Raw genomic sequence first — 23,341 nt, forward strand, 5'->3', positions numbered from 1 at the left:
ATCTGTTGATCAACTGATAGTAACTTATGTTATTTATATATATAAATTAATCTTAAATGTAAATAATGATCATTAAACTTAATTATTTTAAATAAAATAATATAAATAATTCTGATTAATCTGAAAATAAAATGAAAACAAACAAGTTTTGAAATTAGTATGCCCATTTATAACAAAATTTATTTAATGTAATTTTTTATTAATTTCCATTAATCTCATAAATTAAAGTAATTATACAATTTTAAATTACTTTCAACATCCAAGTCTTAGATATATAATAATAATAATAATATTTATTACTTGTAAATGCTGGAGGTCATCTTCTTGTATATTTTGAGATAAATTATAAACCTGAAAATGAATAACATTTTTTATGTATAATTCAAGAATCATATAAAAATAAATATAATAAATGAAAAAAATGTTAATTAAACTTGATATTAATAAAAGCAAAACTTACATTTAAAAATTAGTATTTTTATTAAAAAAAAATTTACTAAATCATAAGATATAAAATGAATACAAGTAATGAGAATGTATGTAATAAAACTTTGTGAAAAAATCAAAATTAATACGTAATCCCCAATTTGCAGAATTTAAATTTCATATTAAGTCCACATATCAAAAAACAAGACTTAAATAAAACTGAATATACTTGAAAAGATTTAAAAAGAGAACTTAAGTCATAAAAAAGATTAACTAACTGATGCCAAAAGAGCTTGTAACATCTGTTGTTTTTTTTTTAAGACTAAGAACTTTAAACAATGTCATTACTTATATTTGTATGACAAAATACCTTAACTCATAACAAATACCCTGCAGCAGAAGACTAGTTAAATCATTCTCAATTAATACACTTAGATATTTATATTTTTTAAATAATTCTATTCATAGGTTTCAAATATTAAAGCAATAATGCAAAAAACAGAGAAAATGTATATTTAAAATCCAATCGGTTTTAAGTCAGATTTGCCACAGAAAGAAAAATACTGTAAAGACACTATTAAAGAACCAATTCCAAATGATAGTTATTTTTTTAAAATCAAAATTTAACAAGGCAATATTAAGAAAGTTATATATTATGGTTTCTCATTTCCCAGTCCTTTGCTTGAACTTTTACAATTGCACATATAAAAATTTATAACAATTTATTGAGACAGAAAAATTACAATCAATTTCACTGTCCAAAAATATATAAAGGCATATAACAAAATTAACTGAAATAATTAATGACAAATTAATATTTAACAATAACCTAATATTCATTGAAATCTCTTTTAACTAAAATCATATGTAGAGTTTTCTGTGTGAATTAGAGTATTATCCTATTGAAAGAACCATTGATTCCCAGCAATATGTTCTGCAATAGGTAAGAGATTGATCACCAACATGTCTTGATAATCATTTGCCTTTGTATGCACTTGAAAAAAGCAAATGGAGTCTTTCCTTGTCAACTAAAACTACCTACCCCATACCATAATTGACCAACCACCTTGTTGTCATTTGGAATATAAAGACTAAGTGATTAATACAGGCATTATGAATAATGCCCAGTCACTATGAATAATGATAAACAAAATTGGGCACTAATAAATTTCAGGTGTTTTAACATAATTTATCAAATTGATCAGCTATTATGAATACTGCTATCACCTAGTCGGGCAGAGTGAAAATAATATGTTGAGGAGTGATCATTCAACATACACTAGCCAATCAGCACTTGCATCTGAGTTGCATGTGCATATTGCATTTAGTACCAAATTTTAAATTTATGCAACTAGTAGTTAATGTTGTGTGACATTTTAATTTTACTGGAGGCCAAGACTATAGTCAATGCTGCTGCAAAATTAGTTGCAAATCTAATAGATGCAAATGCTACAAAAAAAAAATTATGTAATTCCAAATGTCATCAAAATCTTAATTGCTCAAATAAATAAACTAAAAAACATTAAACTTTTTATGTAATTTATACCAAAAATGAAATTTCAAAAGTTTCCTGTAAGTTGATTTTTCGTTAATATTAGTTTAATTGGTAGAATTTTATCTATGTGCACCGTCATGGTAGTGGTCACAACTGTTCGTGCTCCTGACAGACTCCTCCCGAAGAGTAGTTGCCAATTGTTTAATGTCACTAGTTATTGATTCACAGTAGTACTTGAACACACGTATCAATAACTAGTGACGTTAAACAATTGGTGGCCTGCTAGCAGCTCCCCTCTAGGAGGAGTCCATCGGGAGCATGAACAGTCATGACCGCTTCCATGACAGTGCACATAGGTAAAATTTTACTGTTTAATTAATATAGTTAATAGTACTTAGTTTTAAAAGATTACATGTTCTTTTTAAAATACTTTGAAATAATTCACAAAAAATAAATATTTCTAAATGAAATAAGTGAAGTTTTTTTTAATCAAATTGACCAAAGGAAATATAGCTTTATTCATAATGTCTGGTCAATTTAATAAATTAATCAATATTTATCAGACTGCAAGTCCATTTTAATCATTATTCATAATGCCCTATTAATCACAGTCCATAACACATTTATATATATAAAACGGAATTGTACAGATATGCATGTATATATTGGAAGAGTTGTGCAGACATGCATGTATATATATATACATGCAAGTCTGTACAACTCTTCCAATAATGTTGATTTACCAACATTACACTTGAGCTTTGCTGTTAACTTCTAAAATGATGTTTTGTTGCTGGAATTCTGGCAAAGAATGACTTGTTTTGCACCATTTGTAAACTTTGAATGGTTTCTTTTGACCATATTAATCTCCAAGTTTAATACAGCTGTTAATTACAGTGGATAACCAATTTTTAGCAATTGCTCTTGCAGAGTAATTTTCACTTTAAGAGCAAGAATTTCATCTTTTTCTAGGCCTGTTTGGGGTTTGCCTAGGTCTATTGTTAAATTAGTGATTCTAACCAACTACAGTCATTTCTAGTCATTTCTGCTGGGTTAATGTTAACATTTGTACCTTAATATCAATCTGCTTTATATTTTTGAAACATTCAATTTTAAGCTAATTGTTTAAAATTGTTTCTGTTTTAATAAATTATTACTATTTTTTAAATATATATTTTTAAAGGTTTAAATAAACTAAAAATAAATATTTATGGGATGCACCTTACATCATAATTTATAACTGAACATTTCAAAAAGCATTCCATTCAGATTAAAATAAAAGTAATTATTACAATATAAATGTAATTTATTCTAATCCTACATTTCCAACAACAATAAATTAAATTAAAATTAATTTTTTTTTATTTATTCTTAATTAACACATAATGGCAAATCTTACCTGTACAGAACTGACCATAGTACTTAAAGCAAAAACAGTGGCACAATCTTTCACTATTGATTCACTATCAAACGTTCCTTGAGTATCCATCAATAAAACAGCAATCTAAATATTTCACGCAAAAGATTATTATTAAAACACTCAATAATAACAAATTAATCATTTTATTAATTAATAATAAAAATCAAAATTAAATTGATAAAATATTCATTCTTATTAAAAAATAAGAATGTGAATGAAATGTATATTAAATTTTCAAATTATTTATCAATTTTTGTTTCATAACATCTATAATAATTTGTTCTTGTTATCAATTTTAATCAGAAATCTTGAATTGTCTGAGGACTACCTTAACTAGGTTGTAAGTTTGCACAATACAGCAGAATCTTGATTAACCAGGACTCATTTATCTAAAATTCTGTATTATCAAGATAAGTTGTGGAAAGTACTTTGTCAATAAAGACAAAAGAAATAGTACAGTATACTTTGTTTCTTGAAACTGTTGGCCAGACAATAAACAATATTCAAGAGAGACTTTAGAAATTTTTCTTTTTTTAAATTACTCTGACAACTTCTCATAACACAAGTTTGAAAAGAGTTTTAAAAATTTTAATTGTAATTGTAGGTTTACATTTGTTTTAATGTATATAATTTTATAGAAAATTATGAGTGCTGTAAAACTTAAAAGACATTATGTTCAATTAATCTGAAAATAGAGTAAATCTTACATGTTATATAATGTTGAAAATATCACCATTTGATAGACCATAGCCAATTTACTCATCAAAGTATTTGAATTTTTTGTGAAATCCACTTCATCTTAAAAAAAGTGTATGGGTGATCTTGGTCACCGTGTATATTAACTGGATACTATACATACATATATAAAAGATATAAAGTAAATAAATATAAAAAATTATAAATAGATTCACGCACATATTTTGTGTAAAAATAACATAGAATATAAAAACAACGAAGTTTTGAAAAGAAATATGGTCACATCATCTAAATAAATTAAATGTGACATTTTATCATTTTAAGTAAATTAAAAAATTTTAACCCTGATGAAAATCTAGGTAGTGTAACTGGCACAGTAAGCAGGAGTTTCAAATTTGAGTCCCACTCTAGGCTGATATTTTCTTCCAGAATATTCTAAATTAAATTTATTTATTTCTAATTATTAAATTTAACATGAGATGACAGCTCAACTGCCTACCACCTCCAGTCCAAATATATCATTAATTAATTAGCTACATTATAAGCTCAATAAGATGGTTATATTTGATTAAAAACATTTTAAAATAGTTTGTGTTAAAAATCTAATTTCAGAATACAAAATAAGCAAAGTTCATTAACAAATGTTACAGTTCTCTAAAGTAGTTTACAATGTACTCTTGCTAATCAAAACCCGCATTAATCTAAACTCTGTTTTATCTGTTTTATTTCTTTTATTTTACTCTTTTTACCTTGTTAATAAATTTTTTATACTTTTGAATTGCATTTAATTATAACAAATTAGTACAAATAAATATATGCAAATGCCATATATTAAATAAAATAGTAAAAATTTATTTAAAAAGTTGTTAATTTTGTACATGTAGTACATACATTTAATTTATTAAATTAAATGTATTGTAGTAAAATTTAAATGTATCATGTTTCATAAGCTTTAATGACAATTTTTAAAAGAATGACAGATAAAAGCAATGAAAACCATTCTTAGTAATCACAGCATAGCATTTACAAGCAAAAATAAAAAAATAAATAAATTTTGCTTTCGAAAAGTATGCTGTCTGATAAAGACTTACTAGTCTCAGTATTTAATAGTATATTAAAATAAACCTGCAACAAGTTGCTCAACTTTCCTGGCAGCATTTAAAATTTTGATGGCACCATAGGTTGTCATATTTTATTAAAACATTTTTTATATTTTTAACTATTATAAAACAGATACACAAGACCCCCCTATTATCTCCAAATCCTCAATTTTTAATCACCAAAATTTAATAGCATCAATCCCACTAATACACCCTGCAAAATTTCAGAAATTTTTGATAAAAAGTACAGGAATTATTAAGCTTCGAAGAGGGTGAACAAAATCATGCCTCCCCACACAAACATCCATAAGTACAGAAATCCCCAAGGATGATTCTTGCCTGGTTCAACCTCACCACACTATACACTGAACATCTAAAGTGGTCGGAAGCCTTATATACCTACAAACTCGGCAACACCTCCATCAACCACAAAGAGGAATTAAATCTGTCCATAGCATGGCAAGCACTAGTGGACAAAGAGCTATAAATTCTCGTCAATTGCTACATATATAGTGCGCATGACTAGTAAAACTTCATCGGGTAACACACGTTCAAATTTCGAATAATATTCGTATTTAATGACATTCTAACAGAAATTCGTCACTGCCTGAAGAAGAAACATTGAAGGTTCGAAAACGTTCATGAAATTTATTTTTTTCATTTTTGATGTTAATTGCACACCGGTAACAGGCTTTGAGGTACGTAATTGATAAGTTTGATAGTATTAATGTGCTGAAAAAAAATTAGATATAAAAACTAATGCATTATCATAGTAAGCTATACTTCTGTCTATTGATATTTTTTTAATATTAATTTAAATATTTAAAAATTTTGGATTAACTCTTCAAGATTATTAGATACAAAACATATTTATTTGTTATCTACAAAAATGCATATCTTGTAAGATAGAGAACATATATTGAATTGTTTACATTATTCACATCATCTTGTCAATAATTTATACTTTTAAATGTCAGGTATAATACATCACATTTCAACTTTCAAAATAATAATAATTTTAAGATATTTTCAAAAGATAATATATAAAATAGATAAGGCATCTTATAATCAAAATCAAATATCAATTGCAGGAAAATCAGATTGACAAGCTAATCTTTTTATAATTAATCATTGGTGTTGCTAACTCAACTAGTCAAACTATTTGTAACTGTAAAAAGTTCAGTTGCATATTTCTTGATTTAATGTAACTAGTAAAAAGTATGTTTGTGATACGTAAGTTATTTATCCAAGTTTAAGCGGAAATTTCTCTGTAATGAGTATGATTTAATCAAACTTACCTGACAAGGTAAAATATTTAAGCTATAATAGCTTGAATGCTTCAAATGATGATGATCTCAACATAATTAGACTTTTTAAAACAAAAGGAAACAACAAATTTATTTCATTATAATTAAACCTTTTATAAATTTTTAATTAAGAACATTGATTTATCTCTTGATTTTATTTGAAATGTATTTCATAAATTATTTATTTTAAGAAAAAATTTTTTAATATCAAACATATTTTTTTTTTTATAAATTCAATTATAAATTCTTTATATATATATTTTTGAACAGAAAGAGTTTTTAAAAAATGTTTGTATTTATTTCATTTTTCATTTTAAATTATTTACCTTTTCTGCAAAATCTTATATGTTTGGTTTATATTATTGGAAATACTTCTCATCAATAATCTTTTAATTTCTTCAACTATTCAATGTGAACTGTTTAAAAAAAAATGAAAATTTTAATTTCTGTTTAGATATTTGCATGAACTAATGTCAGGTTTAAATTTGTTGATGTCTTTTCTACAAAACACAAATAATTATAATTTTAAATTGAAATGATGGCAAGAAGTAAATTAGGAAATTTTTTATACAATTTGATTATAAAACATTTCAAATTTACTTGCCGCTATCACTTCAATTCCTATCACTTGCCATTCATTTGCCGTTAAAATTTAAATTTTCCCATGTAGTAATTATCTTGCAATGTTATCATATGAGAAACTGGTTTTATTCTACTAGTAATTACTGTGTTGGCTTTATTTCAAATTAGAAGTCACTACTGTGCTATAAATAGTTTCTCAGCAGATATGGAACCAAATTTCAGATTATTTGCATGCCAATACTAAACTATAAATGCAATTCTTTCTACTTCTTACAAAAATATCTTAGTAATAATCAAGAAGCATTTTTTTTTTTATTAAAACTAATGTTTAGATTTAATTAAAAGCATTTTAAGATATTATTTTATCTTTTATAACTTTGAATAAAATATGTTTTTAGTAACACTACTATACATTTTATAATGATTGTGTATGCCAACAGATTGCAAGAGGTTGCTGTCATATTTGGTGAGAAAATACTTGCTATAAAATAAAATAAACTGTTTAATTCATAACAAAAATTAAAAGATAGCATTTATAAAGAAAAAAATTATTTTCTATATCTAAAAGTAATAGCAAACTTTCATACTTGGCTTAAGATTATGATTTAATCCTATGTTAAAAAACATTGCTTTACTTGGAAAGAAATTTTGTTACTGAATCAACATAAAAATGGAAGTCTTACATAAAATAAATACTCTAGTGAAGTTAACACAGAACTTGCTACAATGTGCAGATATACTGCTTTACAATTTAAGTCAATTGCTTATTATATTTGAAACTGTTGAGTTTATAAAATGTATAACTTTGACAAGTAAGTTTTTCCCATCTATGACAGTTTAAAAATAGAAATTGTATGACTTAAAAAAATTAGATCAAGGTCATTTGAATAATTATTTTTGGATCACTACTATCTATTGAATATACAGATATTTACTATTTCTAAATTTGAACCAAACTATGAAATATACAGATATTACACAATGCTTAATTATAATTATTTAGTTTTTTCCAATATACAGAAATATGCATCAAATTTGAAAATTTCAAGATCATTTTTAAATGAAAAATTTTTACTTTAAAATTAAATAGTAGTTTTAATCAATCAATCAATTACTGAATTAATCTGTACAAACTATGCTAAATTCCAATAAACATGACTTGGAATCAGTGCAGTCAGTCCAGTTTGTCATAATGTGACCAACTGGACTAATATGGATGTAATATTTGTACAGAACAGTATAATTCATTTTATTTTATAAACAAAATGGTTACATACAATATTCAAAAACTTCCAAGAAATTGATCTTTACTCAAATATTTAAGATTTCTTCATGTTAATATCGGTTCATTCAAGAATAAAATGTATATACTGTATTTATATTTCTTGTTTCTAACTTCTGAAAAACATAGACCAGGGGTTGCCAAAGTGGTTGATATAACATTATTGGGGGGAATCGATTTAAAAACTGAAACTAAAAATTACAAATATAACTATACATATTATTATGCTTTTGAATATTGTTTCAATGAATTTAATAGTACAGCTACCCGTCAACATGTAAAATGGCTACGGATCAGGTAACACAGAACAGACAAAAATTGCAGAGTCTGTGCTCTGGTTCTTACTTACATAGTACATGTCAAGCATCCGCAGAATTAGTAAGCTTGTGTCTGATTCGCAGTACGCTGATGTTATTAGTACATCTACAGCTGTTTTTAAGCCACTATACATTTAATTTTAGTATTTCATATATATACAATAAATGTGAAAAATGTATAATTAAAAGAAATGTATTAAAATAGTAAGAGATTTTTTTTTGCTTGTAACACAAACTTTTTGGTGGGGGGGTTGATGTGAGGTTTCGAAAAGTTGTAGAGGCTTGACGATCAAAAAATTTGGCAACCCCTGACACAGACGATCAAATACACAACTTTCCAAAAATCTACTATGTTCAACATTGTTCTGCTCATGTCATTCTAAAAGCAGAGGAATTCTTAAAATTTGAATATGAGCATCCTCTATAGACCACTCTCTTATTTTTTTTAACCATGGACATCAGTCACATCAATCTTCTTGAGGTTACTAAATTTAGCAAACTATTTGCTATTTATTTCAGCTAAAGCATTGTTTCCATAAGCACTGTTGTTTGTGTGGCATTTTTGTATTTCAAAGAAAAGCATCATGTAAAATTGGACAATATTTATGTCTCATTTAATCCCTCATTAAGGATGAATAATAATAGATGGACCTAATAATGGGTAATAACCATTATTAACTGTCTTGTACTTTGTTTTCTATGATTTTCATAATACATTATGAGACAAAATATCCATCAAGCTTGGGACTGGAAGCAGTTTAGATTTATAGATTTTTCAGTTTTCTGGACACAGGCTATATACATATATATACATACATATATACTTTAAATAAAATAAACAATGAAAAGTAAAGAATGAAACTGTTTTCAATATACTGCATGCCTGAAACTTATGTCATGTGGTGCATACACCACAGAAACCAAAATGAAGTAGCCACATTGTCAACAGCTGTAGTACAGCCCATAAAATTCAAAACAAGCTAGTTTCAAAAATAGTTTTCTGATAATTCCAGATTTCTAGAATCCATATATTTGGTCCAGTATTGTAGTATATCTTTAACTAGTTAATTCATCACAAACAATATTTTTTCTCTGAAAACTAGTGAAATGTCTTCTTTTGAAAGATATATGCAAGTCAACATTTCCAATAATAAATACTTTTATGTACACCATTGATTCCAAGTGTTTGTGATCAACCTGAAGGGTAGGTCTATTTTCAGAGATGAGTGCATTAAACAATATAGGAGTAAACAGTGTTTTGATTTTGAAGAACAGTTGCTTTTTTCAGAAGAAAAATGTATAACCCATCCTCATTATATATTGAGCCTGCTTGCTTTGGAAAAGATGTAAGTAATTCTTTCATTTTTTCTTTTATTTTTACTTTTTTTTTATCTTTGTTACTAAACATTAAGAATTAAAAAAATACAATAAAACTTCTCTAACTCGTAGAGGCAATAAAAAATTTTGAGTTAAAGACAATCCAAACTAAAGAGCAATAGAGTAAAAAATTCCAATTCTGAATAGATTTCCATTTTAACTTTACTTGCATTATATGAAGAATCTTTGATGGTTTTTTTTTGTCTTAAACAGCCCATATAATGCCTTTCTGCAAAATGTTCAATGTAACTAATGGAATTGAACAGTTTTGCAGGTACATCCTGTTGATGTCAAAGACAATGTTCCAGTCCAAATTGAGAGGTCCTCTGACTTTGGACTGGAACATTGTCTGAAAATTGATGTTGGAGAGTAGATAACTAACTGTTTGAAAATTTCATAAAAATCTAATAATTACTTTGGATAGAAAAAGTATTAAAATTTGAGTCAAAGAAGTTGAAATTAACATAAATTGATGTTGGCGGCCCATGAAAAACTTGGAAAAAATTCAAGTTGGAGACATTAAATTCCTATGCTATTTCATTGAGACCTACCAAGTGCTTCATTTTCTTAGAGTTAAAAAAATATTCGAGTTAGAGAAGTTTTACTGTATTTATTTTTGAATAAAAGAAAACATTTATTTTGTATTATAAATAATTGATAACTTATATAAGTTACAACTGTTACATTGTATTTGTGTTTTTACAGTTTTTACTAACAGGAATAGACTGGTTCATTTTTACAACCGATCTGTGCAACTTTTATGCTTCTAATTGCAAATATGATATTTTTATATGTTCATCCAACTAAAAGGAGAAGATGAAAGTGAAGGCAAACTAAGCATGAAAAAAATTTCAGAAAGTTATCACAGAAACGTATCTGAATGTGTTTAAAATAATGACAACTCAAATAGTATGCAAAGTAAAGATATATTATATTGTATTTATTTCCCTATTTTTGTTATTGCTTTATATTGTTTTTTCATGTATATATTATTTAATCTGAAAGCAAAACAAAAACTGTCCATTCCCAGGATGTGTTACACCTGACAAAAGGTTAATCTATTCTAATCTTTTAAGATTTTCAATTATAGCGAGAAATTATTTATTGTGACATCATCACAATGCTGAGCTATATTTTTAAACATATTTTAAATTTATTTAATTTAAAATATATGCATTCCACCTCAAATTATTAATAGTGTTTTGTCTCTGTACATCATATTTTTTTGTTAGCAATGGGCATTGTGCCAGTCATCTATTAACTGCTTTCAGGGGAAAAGTTCAAGGAAAGATTAAGGAAATACAGACAGACAACGACAGTAAGAATTCATAAATCTACAATTTTTTCAAATTGCAGCCTAAAAAACTTGCCACTTTCTTGCTGAATAAAAATGTATTTCTATCTGCAGTCAAAGTGTCCATAAGTTTATTGTTTGTAACCTTGTGAGTTATTACTCACTCAACACCCACAGCTACAATTGTTTTGCTGAGTTTCAGTCACCTTCAATACTTTGTGAAGTAAAATAAAAACTGTGAAAATGACATTTAAAAGAAAGATGTGGTTAAAAGTGGTTGTTATAATGGAGAAGAAATTAGAAATATAAAATAAAATGTATATAAACTTCATTACAGTAGAGAGTCAAAAATCGGAATCAATTGGGGACTAGGGTTGTTCAGATTAGTGATTTGTTCCGATTACCGATTATGTACGAAAAAATATATTAACCTGTCCGACGTTCAAATTTTTCTCCATTGCGTGTCGCTTCATGTTGAATTTTCGTCGATTTTAAGCCTAACAAAAATTTTTATAATAATAATCGAGGCTATCGTATCGTTAAAAATTATTTCTTTATTTTGTACAAACAAAATATATATATTAAAGAATATAAAAACATGAAAATTATACTTTAGAAGTAAATCTAGTATCAAAAATGTTCGATTCAGCACGACACAGTCCGACTGAAATTCGTTCCGATTACCGGGTTCCGATTAACGACTCTCTACTGTACTTATGTTGTTAATGAATTTTCTGGATTATCCTGATTTTTGGTCATCCAACCCCATGTGTTTATGCTGCAGAAGTTAACACTTTGTCACTGTTGCCTTTTCCTTGTGTTATCATTTCCAGATTTAAACTAAAATACAACAGAACCTAGGTTTAGCAGCCACTTGCAAGACCAACTTTGTCCACTTAACACAAGTAGCCATTTAAAAATTACCATATATTTTACAATACCTGGAAGTATTTTAAATAATTAACTGCTTTGTTTTAAAAAAGTGTGTGTAATAAAAACAGTAATCAGTAGTGAAAATTATACTATTTACATTGAAATTATAGCTATTTTCACATGATAATTAACATAATTTGACACTAGAAGTTTTAAGCACCATTTTGTACTAAATTTAATAATTATAAATTAATAATTAATTAATTTACAGAAATCTAGAAGATGTTGTTTGAAATGGCACTAAATCCACAATCACTGAAAAGTAGTCAGATAACATTACCAGTTACATTATCTAAACTTTTCAAAATGAATGTTTGCCAATTTTCCAAACATGTAACTCATTTGATTAATTTTCCTTCTTCAAAATTCTGAGTGTTGTTTGTATCTCCATTCCATTAAGCAAAGGAAAAATGCTGCCATCCATGTACCATTATTTAATGAGAAAAGTGTCAGAATAATGTCTAAAAACATAACTATGAAAACTTTGACAAATTCAAAGAAACAAAAAACTTATATGAAACAATAGTATTAAAGGTAAACAAAATATTTTACTTTTCCAATTATTATATATAACAGAGGAAAAGTATGACAATCAGTCAAAAAAAATGACCCCCCCCCTAAGATTTTACCTATTTGGACTTGGGACTTGAAACATCGAGAAATGCAAAAAAAGTTTTTTTTTTTTTTTTTCTGTTTGTGTGTTGTATTGTGTGTGTGTGTGGGGAGGACACAATTTTGTTTATCCAGTTTGAAGCTTAATAAATTCTGTGCTTTTTGTTGAAAAATTTTGAAATTTCACAGGGAAGTTTGTGTATTAGTGGAATTAATGCTTTTAAATTTTGGTGGTTACAAGTCAAGGGGTGGGGAGATAAAGGGGTAACTTGTCATATCTCAAATGGAGTTGGACTTAATGAAGATTTTACTCATTATTTGTATTTACAATTTTTTTTATAAAATTCATCTTTACCCTGGAAATTAAACTTTTTGCCATTTTATAATAATTAGTTAAATAAAAAGTTTTTTAAATAAAATATCATAACAGATGGTGCCACACACAATTTTAAATGTTGTCAGGAAAGTTATGCAACTTCTTGCTGGATTTTTTTAAACTGATGTTCATACAAAGCATGTAATCATTACACTGTCTGCTTAACAAATCTTTAAGAGAATAAGAAGGATAACAAATTTTTATCCATCTGGAAAAAGCAGTGTTTACAAGGTAAAAATACATCAATAATCCTATTGCTATGTCAGGACCAGACATTTCATCTACTAAGCATAAATGTCTAGTAAACATGTTTCATCATACTATAATAATTATGTTTTGATTTAGGCATTTATTTGTTGTTATTTTGCTACTACTACACTATACACACAGTATTATACAGTATAGTCCTGATATTTACCTTACTTCACCCATAGTCTGTTATATTGAGGATGGATTGTGTGTATATTATAAATAGCAGATAGTATCAACTTCCATTTAATTCATTTTAAACATGTAAAACAGAGAGAAATGAATATAATAAATAATTATAAATCAACCAAATTATTACAAAATAGTTTATAAAACATTGTATTTTAGTAAAATAACTTCAAATGAGTAGTTAAAAATTTTCTTTTATACTAAGCAATTTCTTTTGCTTTTTTTCCTCAAAATTTTAAAGAAATATTTAAAAAAATAATTTGCAATGCAATAAAATTATTATAAAAGTACTAATTTAGAAATAAAAAATAAAGTAACATTGAATAATTTACAATGAAAAACTATTACTTATTATTCAAGTAATAATAGTGGCTTATCTTCAGTAAACATAGTAACAGAAAAACATAGCATAATGGCTAGTTTTTCTCTTATACTTATTTTGGTAAAATTAAAAAAAATTGAGAAAAATTTTAACAGAGTTCATCATATATTAAAATGTAAACTATTAATACAAAATCAAGTATTCAAACACAAAAACTAAGCATAATTTAAATATGTAAAATATATATTTACTTTTTCTCCAGTAGGCAAAACTTGTATAAATGGTTCACTCCAAAGAAGTATACCTGTAGTATCACGTTCTGCACCGCCTCTCCATGAAAATCCAGTCAATGGAGAATTTTCTTCACCCATCCAATCTGGACCACCCTAAAACCACAGAGTATAATAATTATTAAAAACTATCCTATTTTTGGAACTTCTTAAGAAATTCAAAATTCTTTAAATACAATGCTGTATATATACAGTTTTGAACTCTGAATCTCAAATAAAAAACAGAATTGTTTTGTTATTAGTATAATATCACTGTCAAATCAATCACTGTTATCATTTGATAATTTTTTTGAGTTTATCACTTTTTTATTTTGAGAGAAAATTTCACTATATTTTTGTTTAATTTCATTATAAAATAATTACTTTTGTATCATTACATATAATAGGAATTTCTCAGATAATTATATATATGATAGTATTCTCTTCTTAAAAGTACAAAAATAATTTTAATTTTCAATGTTTACAAATACAGTGGGTGATCGGTTAACGAACAAATTGGATAACAAACACTTTCGCAAAAGATTTTTACGTTCAGACAACGAACACCTCACAGAGCAAACACAAGAAGCAATGTAAAATAATGAATACTGATTGGTCTTCCTTTGTCTTCAGGCAACAATTTGAAACTTTTTGGAGTGTCGGAGATGTTGATATCAACGCTCAACCCGGGTATATACTAATCGCATAGTATTTCTCCGAACTTTGAAACTCTCCTAGCCTTTTATTTTTCTGACAGAAACAATTCTGTTATTGTATTCGCAAGACTGTCGGGTGGGCATGCGTTAAGTTTTGCGTCAGTTTTTATTTTCGAAAGGTGAGAGTATAATAGCAAAGGTAGAGAATGGGCAGAAGATGTCTGACATTGCTGGGCAGTATGGCTTGAACAGATCTACAGTAGGCTGCAGTTCAATCTTATCTAAGAAAGATACTGTATAATCAAGAAGACTCAAGCAGCTACAAGGAGTAACAAAAATCACATCTGAGAAATAAAGAACATTGAAGAACTCATAATGGAACCTGGAAACTGATCTGATGACAGAAGAACATCAAGAACTCTTGAATAAAGAACACCAAGAAACTTGGCAAGATATGTTTTCTTCTGAAAAAGAGGATTAATGCTGATATCTGATATTAAAGATCTTTTGAAGAAGTGGGATGTCAGAACAATGGTCTTAGAATGGCATCCAAACCACGGTGAGGTTTGGATGCCATTCTAAGACCATTGTTCTGACATCCCACTTGGGCTTGGGGATCTCTACAATTACAATGCTATTAATTACTTCTGGAAAATCCTGAAAAGAGAGGAAAGCAATTGACATTAGACAGATTCTTTAACCCCCATAAATGGAAAAAAACATGACTAATAAAAATGCAAGACTGTGTATGTATATTAAATAATAAAAATACATACATATATATATATAGGTTTTTGGTCAGGTATATATATATACCATAGGTTTTTATGGAAATTTGATTAATTCGTTCTGGAGACACCCAAAAATAATAAATATATACTTTCTTTCTCACTACATTTATTATATGTAATAATAAATATATACAATAATATTTATTTATAATATTTATATTATAATAAATATATATATATATATATTTATTTATTTATTACATATAAATAAATGTAGTAAGAAAATATATACTTATTATTTTTGGGTGTCTCCAGAACGAATTAATCAAATTCCCATAAAAACCTATGGTAAATCGATAATCAGTTAATTAATGAACAATTTGGATAGCGAACAAAGTCTTGGAACAGATTATGTTCGTTAACCGATCACCCACTGTACTGGTTTTATGATACACATTTTCTCAATCATTAACATTATTTGAATGCAAAGTTTTTATGACCTAAGGCCGAGATGCACTAACGTAAAAACCCTCGCCGTAAAAACTTTTAATCACGTCACTTATTTGTCACCCACGTCACCACACACTCGGATTGCGGTGGTGGACCAGCTCACAAAGTTTTTACGGCGACAGTACTATCGAAGTTACGAGTGTATACATGATATATTGATATAAAGACAATGATTATATTCTATGAGTTTTTTCTGTACTATAATTACAAATGTAGTAAAAATAATATCTTTACTTTCATATATTAACTTTTATTATCGTATTATTAAGATAATATACAGCACTTATAAGCTTAGTTTTTTGTTATATATTCCTCTAAATTGAAGGATTTTCCTTTAGCCATCCATATCGCATGTTTGGATACCTCTTGTCATAGATACATGAATACTTTCGGATGTTTTTGATAAATGTTTCCAGATCTATTCTAGAGTAGCCATGAAAGAACATACACAAAAGCTTGTTTTCCACCATTTTCGCACCATGTCACAATGGCCTAGATTTCACTGACTTCTGATTGGTGGATGGTACTGTTTTACGGCCTATTCACGTGGAAAGCTGAACGCTGCTCAACTCGCTTTTAAGACCTGCTAAGGCATAAAATAACATGGTCACGTGATTAAAAGCTTTTATGACAAGGGGTTTTACGCCTGTTTTTACATTAATGTAGTCTCAGCCTAATTCTGTCAGATCGAGACACACTTGCAAATTAGGAAAATATTAGTTATGACAAGATACAGACAATGCTCAAAATAACTTCCTTTCAACTGATAAAATAATTTGAATTTTTCTTTGGCAATTTAGAAACAGTTCTTAATCATCTTTAATCAGAAGAAAGAAATTACTATAAATTTGTATAAAATACAGTGACTTGTTTCTTTGGACATATTTCTCAAGTTCCTTTAAAAAATATTCTGGTTTTCATGTTTATAGATAAGAAATTATCAAATATAAAGAAGTAAATACACACAATATAATAATGCTGATTTTATAAATACATGGTTCTCAAATTAAAATCACATCCCATTTTACTGACTTTCCAACCCTAAATTTCTCTATTTCCTCAACTTTTTAGTCCAATGTAACTTCAAATTTCCTTTCCAATCTAATTTTTTCAATACATTTCAGAGCCATATTTTTAATATTTATTTTTTAAGGAATAGGGCATTTAAATTACTTGAATATTTACTTAACTCTTAGCCTAATACTTTTCTTTCCCTTGCTTTCATCTCTACAACTATCATTACACTACCTTCCAGTATGCAATACAATGTCAATAGGGAATAAAAACTTTTCAAATAATTAGTTCATAATAGTTTAATACCAGCAACTGGTATTAAACTATTTTCAAGTGTATAATGTAATATTTTAAACATTTTTCAAGAGGATAATATTTTTAAAACATTAGACCAGTGGTTTTCAAATTTTTTGGCTCACAGTGAACAATTTTTCTGGTGCATTTCATGTACAAAATTAAAAATATATTACAGTCAACTCATGTTAATATGAATTGTTAGGGGGAACAGTAGTTAGTTCACTTTATCAAAACAATGACTTTCAGGGTCAGGTCAAGGTTACAGTTGTATAATTTAGAGAATTAAGGCTTAATAGGCAATTGAAATTTCTAAATTATAATATTTTGAATTAATTTACTAAATAAAGTAAAATAAAATTAAGTTTACTTACAAAAATCAATTAATATTCTAAATGATTTTCAAATTAAACAAAATGAGGAGAAAACAGTATTTGCTATTTAAGTGTGGAACAGTAGGCCTATATCAGAATTCTAAGCTAAAACAAATCTAAAAGAAATCTATAATTTTTTTGTTGAAGATCGTTTTAAAAAGTGTAAATAATTTTTGGCATCAAAAGAGTAAAAAGGAGCCAAATTTGGCACTAAGTAGCAAAACCTGGCATCACTGTATGCACTTCCTGATATGCAAACTAGCATGTGTTTTCATGGGACTGAATCCATTTAAAGGGGCAAGCATCTTTAAACTTTAACCCTTATTTTCTGAGTGCAGTAGAATGGCTCATTAAAACCAAATGTTTAAATTGCTCTACTACAAGAAGTTGAACCCATTTTTGCTTACTAGGAAACAATCTATTCTACTAAAAATGGTTTATTTATTACAGTACCACTTTTTATTGTTCACATAGAAAAGTGTAAAAAGAAACCATTATTAAAAATAGTTTTTGGGGGTTTAAAAATAGTCTTTGGGTTTTAAAAGTAATTTACAGTTTGGTTTAATGAATTCTGGTAAAATTTTTGTTTGCATTATCATGTGAAAATTAACGTTTAGACAATGGCATTTTGCAAGAGCAGCAGCAAAATTCACTTTGACATGAGAATTTACTTTATCCATGCTCATTTTAAGATGAGACAACTGTATTTTAAATTATAAATAGCTGTATACTATAATAAAGTACTATCATACAGGCTTAACTTAACTAATGGGAGGCACGACCTGGGAAATTAACTTTGACATAAGATCTTGGTCATTTGGTAGTACTTCTTTATAGGATGTTCAATCCTCAAAACAAGAAAGTGCAATGGCCAGCCAATTTTAAGAAAAAGGCCTTTAAAAATTAGAGCTCAGCTTATGTACTAATAAGTTTCACTAGGTCAGCAGCTGCTGAGCAGCTCAGTTGACATCGTTCTTGGCTACTGCCAAGTCGTTCAGGGTTCAAATCTCGGTCTCGATTAGTATTTTTTTTTTCTTTCTAAAAATTTTTTAAAATAAGCATTTTGAATATATATAAAATATTAAAATTTTATTATAATAAATAATTTCATTTAAAAAAATGTTTAACACATATTACATGTCATTTTAATTATAATAATACAAAATAATTAATAATAATAGTTATAAATAATTAGTTATGGAACAACAGTTTTCATTTATTATTCTATTGTATCAAATTTTTCGAAGGTTACTACTCTTATTAATTCTCACCACTTAAAAATAAAAAGTATAAAACATGGCTTTTATATTCATCCTTTACTTCCATTTTAACAAAAATAAACAACTAAAATGTTTCAATTCCAACAGCATTATATAAATGAGATCCAATTTAACACTTCAGTGTGAAAAGTATCACATTAGACTGACATTTTCAACAGCAAAACAAGATTTTTCTCAGGGTCATAAAAATGCGCATGGACTTATGGACTGACCTGATATTTGGAGTGTCAGTTTACTTTTGGATTTCGAAGAGATCATAGGGTTTCATAATATATCACACCATAATACAAATAGTTTCAATATTTTACAGTAAAATGTCTGTGAATGAAGATACTATCAGTTTACCAACAGTTGATGATGATGATTATTAATACACTTATTACATGTCATTTTAATTATAATAATACAATATAATTAATAAGTGTTAAACATTTTTTTTAAATGAAATTATTTATTGTAATAAAATTTTAATATTTATATATATTCAAAATGCTTATTTTAAAAAATTTTTAGAAAAAAAAACAAAAATACTAATCGAGACCGAGATTTGAACCCTGAACGATTTTGCGGTAGCCAAGAACGATGTCAACTGAGCTGCTCAGCAGCTGCTGACCTAGCGAAACTTATTAGTACATAAGCTGAGCTCTAATTTTTAAAGGCCTTTTTCTTAAAATTGGCCGGCCATTGCACTTTCTTGTTTTGAGGATTGAACATCCTAAAGGAGTACTACCTATATACCAAGTCTCATCCCAAAGTGAATTTCCCAGGTCGTGCCCTCCCCTTGTTAGTTATTAATTTATCACAAATATAATAAATCTTTACATAAATCTTCTCATTTTTGAAATATTCTTTCATATTATTCTTGACACATTTAGCCATGTCTTGAAGTGCACGTGTGCCTTGGCACAGTGCTTAAAAACCACTGCATTATATATTATTAAAACAGTACCTAAACTTCTGAAATGTGTTTAAATACAGCTACTATTATGTTTATAACTTATTAACAAGTTACTTTTAGGAAGGAGTTTTTACTCCAAATAAGTTACTCTCAATTTTTTTTCATTTTGTTATAAGTAAGAGTTATAAATCATCAACTACTAGAAAGTATGCTAAAACTTAACAATATATAAGAAAAATATTTTATTGTCTGTGTTGCTACATATATAATTCAAAAGTTGAGATTAAGGGTCCAGATGGTCTAGTCTTAACTACTTTCAGTAATATCTAAGTTTTGATATCATATATAGTAATAGGTGGCTTGTATTACATATTTCAACATCAAACCACACATAAGCACTTAAGAGACTAACATTCATTATATTTATGCATGGTATGACTTAAATATGCTGCAGAAGTCTCCCATTAACTTTAGATACCAAAACTTTGGTATTATTGAAAGTAGTTACAACTAGATCTCAGAGCAGTAAATCTGAAGTAGGTCTATTTTGCTAAGATGCTAAGCTTTCTGTGAAAAAGTAATGCAATAACACATTTTACTCAAACAATAAAATTTAATTAAGTATGACATCTAGCAATAAATAAAATTAAGAACTGATTATAATATTTCACTTGGAAATGTTTAATTTTCCTGACTTTTCTCAGATTTCCCTTATTTTCTCTGTGATCTTCCTAGACTTTCCAGAATTTGGAAAACCTGAATAGTTAATCATATATATTTATGAAAAAGATTCTATACCTTTATACCTAGAGTTCTTTAAAAAATTTTATATTATATAAAATTCTTATATTTTAATATAAAATATTAAAATATTTATCTTTATAGAATATTTTAATATTTGTATAAAAAATAAAAAAAATTTAAATATTGCTTCATCCCAAACTAAATTAAATGCAATATTTTATATCTGTTTAAATGTATAATTAATTTTTCTTACTTATATTTTTAATTTATAGCCTTTAATTAGATACATTAAAGGCTATAAACTCTCAACATTAAAAATTTCCAATTTTCAATTTTTTTAATAATTTATTTAAAAATTTTCTTAAAAATTTTCATATAGTTATTAAATCAATTTTATGTTTTTCAACATATAAAAATATTCTAATATTTAACTGAATCGTATTCCTAAACAAGCATTTTTATTTTCTTTATACTTAATAAAAAATACAAAATAGTTACAGCAACAAATTTTCTACATATTATTTTACATCAAATACAGTATACAGTTTAAAAAAACTTAAACTTCAAATGCTTTAAAAATAAAGCTGATACATTCGTTTAAAATTTCACTTTTTTATAATTATTGAAAACTGTCAATAGTTTGAAATAATAACTATTACGTTGATACATACTTATAGCAAATCATTTTTCATACTGAATAGCCAAAAATACATGCTTGCACATGGATTGAAACTTTATGTAATCACAGGTATTAAATTTTCAATAATAAATTGGTATAAAAGAATACAGCATGAAAAATCTTCTAAACTAATAAGGTTATAGATGAAGTTATGTATTTCAATGCCAAACAGTGTTCATTAAAAAGTTTATAAAAATTTCAAAAACAATATTTACTTACTTGTGCATTCATGAAACGAAGACAAAAATCTAATAAAAATGATTTCCCTTTGCGAAAGGCACCAGCAACAGATACAACTACTACTTGTTTATCACGAACATGCTCTTGTAATAAAATTGCTTCCAGAGCTTCTTCATCTAATTCAAATATATGTCCTTCCTTAGCCATTACTATTTGAATGGGTACTCCTTTCATTTTCACATTAGATGGATGATTTGATAAACCTTTAAGATAAATACAAATAATTTAATTTCTTTACAACTTATTTAAAAAATAAATTCATTAAAATAAATTTTTTTAACTCTTGTATTTTTCATTTACACGTTATTAAAATCAAGATTCCTATTTTATTTATTTATATTATAAATACATAAAATAGGAATAATTTTTACTTTAATAAATACTTGCTATAAATTTTATAACAAGTATTGCATAATTGAAAAATTTTGTTTTAAATTAGAAATAAAATGAAATGTCTAAAGCAGCAATAATGGACTTTTTCAAAGTTCACCATTGCTGCTCTATTGCAAAACTGAATTCAAAATTTATTAACTTGAAATCACAGGTCAAATAATTGAGTAATTAAAAAAAATGGGGGAAAAATCCTTATAAATTTTACTTTATTTAACTTTTTAATCTATATCAGAAAATAAGAATAAATTCTGTATAAGTAAAAATGAAATAATAATATGATTACAACAGAATGAAATATTTTGTTTAATGGGAAATCTGCTACTGTATATTTTACATAATTTTTCTATCTGAGATTCATAATTAATGTACTAAGACATTTCACAACAGCTTTAGGATATTGTTTTTACACTACATATAAAAAATATTTGATAGATTTTAAAACTGTATAATTTATAAAAACCTAATACTCAGACAAAACAAATATCACAAATAACTGGAACGATACTAACAAATTTAACACCTAAACACTCCTTCCAGCAGAAATAAACAATAGACTAATGCTCGGCGTCATTTAGAGGCCTTCTTCAGGAACGTACAACCAAAAAGCTGTTCTATCGTTTGAAACTGTAGAATATCGCGTTCCAATTTTTTAAAATATTTAAATATTTAATGATGTAAAATTATAATTTAAAATAAAGTTACAAATAAAATCCTTATCGTTATTACTATTACTATTAATATTATTATTAACAAACTGGTGCGTTGTAAACGATGTAGACATTTTCTTTTACATATCAGAAAGACGAAAATTTAATTATTGCGCTTATGGCACTGTAAATAATATTTCCATGCCTGTGGAACCGGAATATAATCGACACAACTTACGCTTGTTGGAAGCTCTTGAGATCTATATAGAAAGCACAAAGGAATGCTGCATTAACTCCGATTATATTCCGGTTCCACAGGCATGGAAATATTATTTACAGTACCATAAGCGCAATAATTAAATTTTCGTTTTTCTGATATGTAAAAGAAAACAACATCTACATCGTTTACAACACACCAGTTTGTTAATAATAATATTAATAGTAATAGTAATAACGATAAGGATTTTATTTGTAACTTTATTTTAAATTATAATTTTACATCGTTAAATATTTCAATATTTTAAAAAATTGGAATGTGATATTCGACGGTTTTAAACGATAGAACAGTTTTTTGGTTGTACGTACTTGAAGAAGAAGGCCTCTAAATGACGCCGAAAATGTTAGAGCATTAAAGT

At 26.8% G+C, this 23,341-nt stretch overlaps 1 protein-coding gene across 2 annotated transcripts in view; it reads right to left on the reverse strand.

Moving 5' to 3' along the window:
• atl (atlastin GTPase) overlaps positions 1–23,341 on the reverse strand; it is a 78,641-nt gene that overhangs the window by 31,682 nt on the left and 23,618 nt on the right. For both annotated transcript variants that reach the window (XM_067274851.1, XM_067274850.1), the window contains exons 2-5: positions 21,646–21,869; positions 14,229–14,363; positions 3,321–3,425; positions 301–351 (exon numbers count right to left, since the gene is read on the reverse strand). In XM_067274851.1, coding sequence (XP_067130952.1) covers positions 301–351; positions 3,321–3,425; positions 14,229–14,363; positions 21,646–21,840 — 486 coding nt within the window. In that variant the 5' untranslated portion in view covers positions 21,841–21,869. The remainder of the gene's footprint in view (positions 1–300; positions 352–3,320; positions 3,426–14,228; positions 14,364–21,645; positions 21,870–23,341) is intronic.

Source organism: Centruroides vittatus, unplaced genomic scaffold (assembly GCF_030686945.1).
Source record: "Centruroides vittatus isolate TY-2023 unplaced genomic scaffold, ASM3068694v2 contig_564, whole genome shotgun sequence".
NCBI lineage: Eukaryota > Metazoa > Arthropoda > Arachnida > Scorpiones > Buthidae > Centruroides > Centruroides vittatus.